The sequence below is a fragment of the Oncorhynchus mykiss genome, chromosome 3 (assembly GCF_013265735.2).
Source record: "Oncorhynchus mykiss isolate Arlee chromosome 3, USDA_OmykA_1.1, whole genome shotgun sequence".
Taxonomy (NCBI): Eukaryota; Metazoa; Chordata; class Actinopteri; order Salmoniformes; family Salmonidae; genus Oncorhynchus; species Oncorhynchus mykiss.
In genome coordinates this window covers 61,766,376-61,778,737 of record NC_048567.1, presented here as the reverse complement: position 1 = coordinate 61,778,737, position 12,362 = coordinate 61,766,376, and the positions used below count along the sequence as shown (strand labels likewise).

General features: G+C 39.1%; 2 protein-coding genes across 9 annotated transcripts in view; one reads left to right on the top strand and one right to left on the bottom strand.

Moving 5' to 3' along the window:
* The window catches only part of LOC110520324 (nck-associated protein 1), a 58,981-nt gene extending 53,676 nt beyond the window's left edge, over positions 1-5,305 (bottom strand). For 3 of the 8 annotated variants that reach the window (XM_036974828.1, XM_036974829.1, XM_036974830.1), the window contains exon 1: positions 4,986-5,304. In XM_036974828.1, coding sequence (XP_036830723.1) covers positions 4,986-5,105 — 120 coding nt within the window. In that variant the 5' untranslated portion in view covers positions 5,106-5,304. Of the gene's footprint in view, positions 1-4,985 lie in introns of all 8 variants that reach the window. The other 5 variants (XM_036974831.1, XM_036974832.1, XM_021597564.2 and 2 more) reach the window with 2 other exon arrangements.
* Positions 5,306-5,765: 460 nt separating this feature from the next.
* LOC110520322 (dual specificity protein phosphatase 19-like) lies at positions 5,766-10,235 on the top strand. The gene is made up of 4 exons (XM_021597555.2): positions 5,766-6,115; positions 6,445-6,491; positions 6,583-6,735; positions 8,057-10,235. Exons 1-4 carry the CDS (start codon positions 5,893-5,895, stop codon positions 8,273-8,275), a joined length of 642 nt encoding a protein of 213 aa, XP_021453230.2. The 5' UTR covers positions 5,766-5,892; the 3' UTR covers positions 8,276-10,235.
* Positions 10,236-12,362: the final 2,127 nt, after the last annotated feature.

Here is a 12,362-nt window from a genome sequence, read left to right as displayed (position 1 = left end):
TCAGCCAAGCATCAGTAATTTGTGTCAATGCCGAGCATGTTGAGTGCCCTTCCCTATAAGCATGCTGAAAGTCTGTTGTTAATTTTCTGTCAAATAATGTTGCATTTGATCAAACACATTTTTTTTTAAAAGCACTTGAAACAGGCTGATTGGTTGTCTGTTTGAACCACTAAAGGGTGCTATGCTATTCTTGGGTAGCGGAATTACCTTTACCTCCCTGACACACCGTTGTTTAGGCTTAAATTGAACATGTGGCAAACAGGAGTCACAATGTATTCCGCTACCAACTTCAGCGATTCATCATCCAGGTTATCGGTACCAGGTGATTTTTCCAGGACTGACAGTGTACTGACGTCCCCAGGGCGAACATTTCTTTCCCAGTGCTAATACAGTGCTAACTGTGATTCTCCAGTTGTAACAGTGCTTCACAAGTGCTTTCCCAATGCTAACAGGGTCATTGGAGAGTGAGTAACAGACTGAGGTCAAGGCTGTTTCCTCATAGGAGACCCTCCCTCTGACCGCATAGTAGAGACCCTCCCTCCCTGCACTCTCAGTCAGTCTCTTGTCTATGACAGGACTCTTGTCTATCTGGACTGAAACACACAATACAAAGGAGCTAACTGAATTCCTTTATCATCCACTACATCAGTGTACTAATGAACTGTTGAACTGATTATTGACATATGGATGGATGATTTATGTTTTTTCTGCTGAACTGCTATCTCTTTTTACTACATTGATTGCTGTTTTTGTGACTGTGTCTCTGTAAGTACAGTATTTCCCATTGGGATTAAACTGTGTATTGCTATTCTGTTCTAATAATGTACCTACCATACAGTGGGGTCCATACTGCCAGTTAAACTTCCACTATATTGGTGTTGGGTGCATAGTTTAATGTAATTCTTCTCAGGCTGAGTTGCTAGATACAGTAGGCCTTCAGTACAGTACCATCTTCCCTGATATATATCTCCTCTCTACTGACAAGTCCTGCATAAGAACATCCTACATAAGAGTGGGCTTCCTGTTGTCTCTGTAAAGACTAGGAGGGTTCTGAGGAGGGGCTCTGGGCTGCTTCCGGTTTAGATTTCCCTTTCAATTATATGACGTCATAAGAAGCTCTCCTCTCCACAAACAAGGTTATTTTTGATCATTCTGGAAACCAACAAATACTTTTTTTAAACGCTACATTGCATTATAAGGGGGTCATACATGCTTATGACAAGTCTTACAATGTACTATAACTACACCGTAAAGTATTATACCGGTTACTCACTTTTAAAACAAATATTGCACTCGGTGACACTGATACACTACATAAACATTATCGTGACAGAAATATTATCAGAAATATTATCATGGGAATCAGGCGGTTGTGTAAGTTACATCAATATAAAAAGCAATACTGCTGGCCCAGACAGTAGTGTCCAACTTGCAGAGAGCTGTCATAGCAGGGGTCTCATTGTTTTGCTGTCAACAATGTTAATGCTTAACTATAGGCTCTTCTTGGTACACAATCCCATATTGTTGGCCACTGAATCTTCAGATTCACGTTACTTGCCGAGTGGATATGAACAAAATACAATAGATCTCTATTTTGGACCAATTGTCTGTTTAATTCTGTCTGATAAAGCAGCTTGTCTAAGCAGGTTGATTTACTGAGGTAGGCCTAGTAGACTTGTGCAGTAGACTACAGTAAAGGGATACACCTGTGGTAGTAGTATTACATCAAATTAAATTGTATTTGCCACATGCTTCGTAAACAACATGTGTGGACTCACAGTGTAATGCTTAGAAGGCTTGTGCAGTAGTAATGGGCAGTAAACGTGTGCCGTAGGCCTACTGCAGAAGTGTACAGTTGTTTGATTTACTGAGGTAGGCCTTTGCACCAGCCTACAATCACAGTAGCCTACAATCACAGATGAAACAGAAAAAGACATCTGAGAATCTTCCTAAATTCTTCTGTCAGCTAGTATCAATGCCTACCAGTTGCTAAGCAACAGATCTGTTAGTTCAATGCACAAGCATCAACCTGCCGCCACAGTTTCAATAAGTACAATATGTTTTTTGATAAAAAAAGAAATGTACCATGGGTATAAAACCTTTGGCATGTAGCCTATTGTGTCGTGCTGAACATAAAAACTGAGGTATATGAATGGAAATATATGAGTCATAGGCTCAATATTACACACAAATTGACTGCAACAGAGAGTGACAAATTGTCACACAACTAAGCTCTCGCGTGTTGTGACAATCCTGTATCTTGCGGCCATCGTGATAGTCATCTTGTGTCCTGGGGTACGTTTTTTTCATCTGAATTCTGTATCTGCATAATGTTTCTATCACATCTAACTTGAATTGAGAGTTGAGGGAGTGAGACACAGAAGATGATTGTGAGGTGCCTATAAAGGGATAGGCCTACTAGGCCAGGTAGACCCTCAGCACAAGGGTTGGTTGGCTGGAGGGTACTAGCAGACAGACAGTCAAGGTAGAGAGGCATGATTCTCCACTAGCCTCCATTCAACTACACACTGGACAGCCTCCAGCTATCTTCTATCTGCTGCCAAGTCAGCAAAGAATCTCTAATACCCAGTCGTCGTCCCAAATGGCACCCTATTCCCTATATAGTATACTACCCTGGTCAAAAGTAGTGTACTATGTAAGGAATAGGGTGCCATTTGGGACACAAACACAGTACTCTCTCTCATCATTAAAGAACTGACTGTCACTGTATCAAAGTCATTAAAATGGACAGCTACACTCTAAGAATGCTCGTCTCTGTTACACGTCTCTGTGAAACGTCTAGTAGGGTTGGTTGGTACCCAGATGTTCATACTGTCATACCGTCTCTGTACCATACTGAGGTATAAGGTATTACTGAATGTGCACACAAGGGACACACAAATCAATTTTAGCAGGGATCTTGATCCAGGATGGGATTGAATGTTTCTGCTGTAACCAAGAAGCTTGATCATTACATCTAGCCACTTAGCTAGCAAGTTAGCAAACCAAATACATAGCAGGAGCCCTGAGCTGGATATAGATTTCATATAGTTATACTTATATTTATAAGCAGTGGCGTAGCACACAGCCCCGGAGCTGCTACAGTTTTAATGGTATTGAAAATCATACCTTTGGTGTTTCGAAATACCTCGGTATACATTATAAATGGTATGTCGCCCAAACCTAACGTCTAGTATGGAATCTGCCATTCATGACACACCTCGCCAGTCCCCACTATGAATAAGTAATATATCAGTCACCCAAGCCACGGACTGTTTACCTGGCTACCGTCTAGCAGATGGAATCAGTACAGGTGCATCAGAGCCAAGACCGAGAGACTAAGAAACAGCTTCTATTACCAGGATATCAGACTGTTGAACAGACATCACTAGCCGTCTATCAGGTCACACACACACACACACACACACACACACACACACACACACACACACAAAACGCTGCTGTCCCATGTCAGAGACATTGAACCACTGGACACTTCCTGTTTCACACTGAGTATTTAAATACTGTATTCCCGACATAATGCATTCTAATATTCATACAACTGTACTTTGTATTTAGTTACACTGTTTATACACACTGCATATTTATTTATATACTGGATTCTTGACATTGCTCACTAATATATCTACTGATGTACTTATCATTGATATCTACTGATGTACATATCATTATCCCGGTGTACATACATATAGATTGCATTTTTATTACTGTTACAGTGCTATTTGAGTTGTTAATTGGATTCATCCTGACGTTCTTGATTGCTTATTGTAACTTGTTTACTCTTTAATTATTTGTGTACTTGTTTGACATTATACTGCATCATTTGGAGCTAGTAATACAAGCATTTTGCTCCACCCACTATAACATCTGCTAAACTGTGTACGCAACCAATAAACGTTGATGACTTTTTTAAATTATAAATTAATAGTGAATACTAATACACTAGTAATAATGCTACTAAGAGTGGTTTTCTCTGTAGGGTTTTACAATGAGCAAATTAAACACCATGGGCCAATTTCCCAGACACAGATTAAGAGTATTGGACTAAAAAGCACAAGTCTTAATTTGTGTCCAGGAAAGTGGCCCTAGTGTGGAATCGGTATATCACAACATCCCCACTATCACTATGAGTAAGTGTAACAAACAAATCATAAGTATCTCTAAAACTGTGGCTTCTTTAAAATACTTCTCCCTTCCATCTCAGGAAAATGTGTTTACTGAATGTTTTTCAAACCAGGACCAGGATACAGTATGTGCTCCGGTGCATCAGGCATTTATAACAACTACATAACAACCATATAACATACATGTATACCAACTGTAGATACTGCCGTGCCATTGGTTAGTAAGTAGTATGCTTCAGTCATGATGTGCCAATATGTGTCTGTCAGATGGTAACTGCTAATCTGACTGATTATAAATGTGTTCCCATTATATTGATCTCTGACTTCAATCTTAGCATTGGCTAAAGAACCTAGAAAAGCATTCCTTTGTCAATGTATTTAACTCATATTGTGGTGCTTTATGCAAGTATGCGGGAGAAACTATGTAGCTAGCTAGCCATCAAGCAACAATTACTGCAAAGCTAGGCATGTTATTATTTATAGGCTATTTCAGTGAGATACTATTTTATTTCAAGCCAGTGAACCATAGCTTTCAGTAAGTAGCCTATGAGTTATTATTCTTTTTACACGAAGATTGAAATAGACCAATCTCAGAAAACAGTGATTTATTTGTCCTATTGATGAGTGGGCTTGGCTAGCCAAATTACGTTAGCTTATCTGCAACACATTTTCAAGAGGGCCTTCCTTGACTGGCATTCTGCAGCCGTAGCTGTCATGAATTGGGTTTCAAAATAAAGGTTTCTGCCATACACCACATATGAGTTTGGGGGGGTTTGATCTTTCAATCTCTTGAATGCAGTACAATTTATTATGAACCGAAGAATTACACTGGTACCTTACCTTCTTGATATTATAGATGCGAGTGAGCATTCCGATGCCCCTGTCGTTCAAAATGGTAAATTTCTCGGCCAGTTTTTGCTGGCCAGGTTGGAGCGAGCCGCGCGACAGTGTTGCCGACATAGCTACTGATTCTTGTAAAATATTTGTTGTAGAATTGCTGCTGCGTTTTGTTTGTTGTGAAAATAGTGACACTCCAGTGCTACAATGTTACAATTCGCCCATTATGTGGGTGGAGCGGTTTCGCCAATCCCCACTCCTCTCTCCCGTCGCGGTTTTTACTAGGTGTTGTCCTATTTTACGAAAACGAGGCTGACAGGCTGTTTCCTGCAATCCAAATGCACGTCACGTGACCCGCATTTTATTATAGGGAAGGAATATGGGCCTATATGTAGGCGGTTACACCCACGACAAAATAGTTCTCAAGTATTTGATCCTACATTGAAGGCCTACATTACAAAGGCAACAACAAAGTGTGGCTGGATGTCTCAATGTGAACATTTTATATTAATGTCCTAAATCCTCAGCTATGTTTGAACATTATGATGAAATCATGTAAAATAGACTTTGAAATACTATACCACTGCACCAAACTGAATAGCCTATGGGACTCACACACACATACACACACACACACACGCTTCATGATGGCATCATGTGATAGTGACATCTGTGACGCCTAGAAAAAGACTCTGGTCCCCCATAAAGGCTGAGTGACTAATCTGAGTTCTCAATTTTCAAGTTGGAGTTGACAAAACCTGCCCATCAACATGCAGGAGTCCATTTGAAGCAGGAGCTTCGCACTGTGAACATTACATCCTATGGAGTAGCCTAGAGTGGTAGAGCGGCAGACCAATCTAACACTGGATTCTTTTTTTCTCCTTTGCTTTGTTTTGAGAAGACAAAGGAGATGCAGTCTCTTGCCCAGGAAATCAAGACATTTTCCAAGACCAATTTGAGAAAGCAATGCACCCGCGTGACGACGTTGAGCGGCAGGAGGATAATTGAGACATGGAAAGGGTCGACTATACATGTTGTAGAGGATAAAAGTCAGCCTGAGATAGCATGCGGCTATGTACAGGACAACAGCTGGGACGTACAAGTTGGAGTTATTAAACCTTATTTACTATTAGGTGAGTGGATGTCGATGAGATATGTGTTATTGACAGGGGATAATTGACAGGTGCCTACACAGACACACATACTGTAGCTGTCAGTATGATATGAGGCCTTACGTTTTCAGTTTGTTGTCTCTGAGACGGAGTCTACTGGATTATTGCATGTAAACACATTTAAATTTTCCCCCTATAGACAGTTTAAACTCATGTTTTTGAAAAAAAACAACATCTTTATCATTAATGAAGTAAATATCCTAAAAATATCTATGCTCAGTTAATAATATTTCAATTTAAAACAATTTCTTACAGGCTTACAATTTGATGGTTGTTTTTTCTTGTTGTAGGCTCACAAGATGCTGCACATGACTTTGGCACTTTGAGAAAATATAAGGTATTGTTTTATTTAATAGAGATAAGCTTTATATTTAACACTATTTTCTGTCTTGTTTTGGTGTTTCATAGATGTTCTTCTTCCATTTCAGGTGTCCCACATTTTGAATGTAGCCTACGGTGTTGAAAACGCATTTCCAGACCTGTTCATTTATAAAACACTGAGCATTCTGGATGTTCCTGATACTGACATAACATCCTATTTCCAAGAGTGCTCAAAATTCATAGACCAAGCAAATGCAGAGGTAAGTTGTATGTGTTTTCACAACATTGTAGGCTAATGTAGTGTAATTGGGGGCTGCAATATCCAGTTTCCTTTTCGCTGTTTTCTTTTTCAATTTATGCTTTAATACCGTATCTTTCACTGCATTCATCTTACCTGACAGTTTCAACATTCCTACTCATCATGAAAGATGACACATCATGAAAGATGTTTTATATCAAGGAGAAACTATGCAGTCACTTTACCCCTACCTATATGTACAAATTACCTTGCCTAACCTGTACCCCCGCACATTGATTCGGTGCCGGCACCCCTGTATATAGCCTCGTTATTGTTATTTTTCACTTTCGTTTATTTAGTAAATATTTTCTTAACTCCATTTAGTGAACTGCATTGTTGGTTAAGGGCTTGTAAGTAAGCATTTCACGGTAAGGTCTACCTGTTGTATTCGGCGCATGTGACAAATACAATTTGATTTGATAATCACTTTGCTCTATACAGTACATACTGTAGGTACAATTACTTTACTTTAATAGTCATTTCTTTGAGTGTTCAAGTTGATGACCTGGCATATATCTGATACTGGACAGCAGTGAGCCAATGCAAGGCCTCCCTCCCTACCAGTAGGTATCTAGGCATCCTCCCTACCTCTGTATCCACACTGTAGTAAATAATACAGGGCTGAGTTTTCACCATGCATAATTTAGCATGTTGTAGAAAGATCTTATCACTAGTGGCCCTTTGTTTGCTATACAACCTTTTACCAAATCGCTGTGCCTATCACGCAACAACCCGACACTGTCACATGTTGCAAATTCACCAAAGGTTTATGATTACAATGACTGGTCCTATTGGAAATAAGTTTCCACTCTCTGTTGAATGGAGGTCAGTGGCTCTTTTTACTTCCCTATGTAATCTGGGATACCATGCAGGGGTAACTCCAACTGCCTAATCAAAGCCTCCATGTTGCCTTTAGCTAAGTGGGAGAATAACTCTATCACCTTATAGCTTGTAATTTTCCCATTATGTGTGATTAGCATGAAAGTATTTTATTAGATTGACCTGTGTGAATTGAAGACATTGGATTCAAATTTAAAGCAGCCGAGCACATCAGGTCTCATGCCTTTGGACTGGATAGCACTAAACTGACATAAGGCATCATATTCCCCCAAAACATTCCTTACCCCAGGACACTTCAACAGGTTTCCTGGGGTAAGGAACACATTTTTTAAAATTAAGTCCCTCAGTTGACCACCTGATTACTTTTTTGTTCAAGCTGAGCTGAAGTGTGTTTATGCACATTCTAATAACATAAGGCTTGTTTCTCTCGTCTTCCCCCTCAGAAAGGAGTTGTGTTGGTTCACTGCAATTCTGGAGTCTCGAGGTCAGCCTCGGTCGTCATTGGGTACCTGATGTCCACAGAAGGAAAGCCTTTCAATGATGCGTTTACCTTGGTGAAATCGGCTCGGCCAGCCACGTGCCCAAACCCAGGGTTTCTTGAACAGTTGAAAGGTTTCAAACCGAAAGGGGGCATAGAAGCCAATGGTGTGGGCTATGCATGAGCAACAACAGCAACACCTCCAGGGCCAGAGTAATGCATTTCATCATCAGCCACTGTTTCTCACAAGGAGGCCATTCTGATGTGTCCAAAATTGTGCCCTATTTTCCTATACATATAGGATAATATAGTATAATGCGCTGGGGCCCTGGTCAAAAGTAGTGCAACATATAGGGAATAAGATGTCATTTGAATCTTACTATGTCCCCTAATACCCAAGGTACCCCAACATCATGTTGAGGTGTTCATTTGACGCCATTTTTTCAAAAGCCCTACAATGCCCTGTCAATATACACTGTGGGTCCAGTGTTATTCAATAGTTAAACATCTCTGTTATCAATTTCTATAAACCACTGAGTGTGGTAATGAGGCCACAATGGAATGTAAGAAAGGTATAAATATACAATTCTCAACTTGATGAACCATGTCTGTACAACAATTCTTAAGTTCATTTTGAGTCTTTCCTTTTTTGTCCCAAAATGTGTGAGGTGAAAGTTAGAGAAAACTGACTAAACTGTATTATTTAATATAGTTTTAATTTTGTTAACTTATATCTTGGTTTAAGAAATATTATGGACATCCTTACTTTGTCTTAACATATTATTTATTGCATGTTGGGATGTTATCTATGGCAAGGGATTTCAGAAACTTTCCTTGCCCAGGGTCCCCCACCCATGCAAACCGACAACCCCGGGACCCCAATCATTTGTTAGCAAAAAGTAAAATAATGTATTGTCTTATCATTAGGTGAATGATAATTGCAAGTATAAGTAATCATTTTTAAATTAATAGATTTGGTTTGGACTGTTTAATTATTTTAACCTAGCCGCAGTTCATTGCAAGTGTAAACTCGACTCAACTTGCTGTTGTGAAGCAAATTTTCATATTTTCATATAACTTTCATATAACTCTACATATTTTTCTATTGAGTTGAGAGAACATTTAGCAGATTTGAAGCTAATTTCCAGCAATTCTATGCATTTTTCCGTGGCTACTGCTGTGTGCTTTTGCTCAAATATTATTAAATCAATGTGCATGTGCCCTGGAATTTTCATTTCTCCCTGACTGTCTAGCTTTTATTTGATTGTTAGTTCTCAAAGATGCTACTACTTAAAACTATACATAGTTCAATATCTTTTCTGCATGCTTTCTATCTGGTTTAGGTAGTTTAAGTTGACACTAAAACTGTTTTTCCATCCTGAAACGGCGGCCTAAGAATTTTCTATACAGAAAAAACCCTGGTAATTAGCATCATATTAAAGGGATAATTCGAGATTATGGCTATGAAGCCATTTATCTACTTCCCCAGAGTCAGATGGTAGCATACTAGCTAGCATGCTAACGGTTCCTGTAGACTTCCAGTTATTGTGCTAACGGTAGTTAGCATTGGCTCGTGAAATTACCTCTAACGTCCTCCATACTGGACGCAGAGATTTAACAATAGTATCCACGATGGTATTCTGTTGTAGCAGCGATATTCATAAAAAATGTTTTTTTCACATAAAATCCTCGAAAATATTTCCCCCAAATTTGAAAACCCCTGATCTATGCGACGTTGAATAAACTAAGAGAATAATATAGTGGAGGCTAGATTTTTTGTTGTTGTTGTAACAGTTTTTATGTTTTTATGTTATTATTATAAGTTTTAAATGTTGTTTTTTATTGCAAAAAAATTACTATGATTGTGGGTGTTTGAAATATGATGTTTATTAATGTTAAATTATTTTATATGAACATGTTTGATAAAATGTTATGAACTCTTGTTCTAGAATGTAAACATATAATTATTCTAGTTACTTATTCTTCCATACTCAATGTAGGCTAGGCTACTGCTAACATTTACAACATAATATATGTTTCGGGAACTAGTGTGAATTGCGTTGTCAATAACCTGTTGATTAATGCAGAAATTCACCCTTTGGATCAATGTGTGTGTGTAAATTCAGAATATGTTTGAATAAAATATTGCTACTGAAGAGAAAATCTCCATTCAATTGAGTTTATAACGTTATTCTATCCTATTCTATCCTTGTTGGCTGATTATCGTGACATTAATTACATCTGCTTACAATGGCAGTATTATGTCCTCATGCATAATAACCACTTATAAACATGTTATAATCATTTAATATAACATTTAGTAGGCTATAAGCTACTTAGACAGGACTAAACTCTTTGGACAGATGCACTCGATTAATGGGCTTAATATCACACATCGTCAAAGCAGTGTAATTTGATGATTAGAACATTATTATTAGCCTACACATTAAGTATGTTAACATGCACACTAATAATTCGATATTAACCTGATATTGCAGTAAGCAGAGTATGTAAATAGTCACGTAAACACCTTACTCTGCTTATCAAATCGGCACAAAGCCAAAATCTAAGTAAACATACGCCGATTAAAACACCTGGTTTTCTGAACAATCTTTCGAATTGTTATGACATAGTAATCCAAGTACAATCGGTGTATTTGATCTGCGCATGTGCCAGCACCAGCAGCGCAAACCTCCCTCTTATGCGCGAGTGAAGTGAGTTCACAAAAAATAAAAGTATGCATTTTAGAAATAGTTTTCATGTCCAGACTTTATATGTCCGAATTCAGAATCAAATATGATTCGCAAAAATGACATGGTCACTGTGTTAGAACGTTTATTTTGATTGGCGATTTCCTGCATTTATCAAAAGTCCCATCAGGTACTGATGTCAGATGTGTCCATGTAAACAGGATCATTAGGGAGTCGTTCTTCTCGCAAAGCATGTAAACGTTTTCAACGAACTATTATATTAATCTGACTATCCACTCACATGTTTGAATAGGCCACAATAATGGAAAATGCCGTTTGCATTTATGCTTGTCAGGTTCAATCCCAACAGAGCGGTTCTAATATTGCAGCCTAATAAGAGCGGTTCTAATATTGCAGCCTAATCGAGAGGATGCTGTGGTAGAAAAGACAACTGTGTTTAGACTACTGAACATCAATAGCTGGGAAGTGACACCACGAAACTACTAATAGGCTACAACTAGGCTGTATGGCATGCTCCATATTTTGTGAGAAAAAAATCTACAGGCGAATATTGCATCCAACAGGTGTGGCCATGGGCTTTCTATCGCTGTGAGGTTTCGCTCGCGGGAAGGCTGTACCTCTCACACGTTGACAAGTTTCGGCGGGGAATTCCGTATTCTACATGGGCACTCTCTCTTCGACCCTCACGCGACGGAAAACGGCAGTTGTCTCCGTCATAGTCACCGAGCGAGAAGAACCGGTTTGGACAGCAGAGAACGAGGACCACCTGACCGAAGCTGGACCGAGCGCCGTCATTAAAAATGCGGTTCAAAAGGTCGCTCGAGAGGTGCAGAAGGTGTCTGTCATCAGCGAAGAAGGCAAGTGCTGAAACTTTCGTTGCCCTCATCAACGCATCATTAACTGTACCCTGTAGTCAAGAGTGAATGTCAGTGCGCTGAATAGAGAATTAAAAAAGAGTCAAGTTTCTATATATTGTAGGCTAAACACTACATATATTGTGCACTTCAATAAAGGGCTTACGATTTAAAATATTTATGCAGGTATTTATGTCATTCAGTTCATTCAATGTTTCAACTTAACCTACACTAAGTGTACAAAACAAAAACTTTCCTAATATGGAGTCGGAAAGCGTTCCACAGGGATGCTGGCCCATGTTGACTCCAATGGCTGGATGTCCTTTGGGTGGTGGACCATTCTTGATACACAGGGGAAACTGTTAAGTGTGAAAACCCCATCAGCGTTGCAGTTCTTGACACAAACTTGTGTGCCTGGCACCTACTACCATACCCTGTTCAAAGGCACTTAAATATATTGTCTTGCCCATTCACCCTCTGAATGGCACACATGCACAATCCATGTCTTAATTGTCTCAAGGCTTAAAACTACTTATTTGACCTGCATCCTCCCCTTCATCTATATGAATTAAAGTGCATTTAGTGATCAATAAGGGATATCAATATGCGATCATAGCTTTCACCTGGATTCACCTGGTCAGTCTATGTCATGGAAAGAGCAGGTGTTCATAATGTTTTGTACACTCACATTGTCTCTGACAGACTA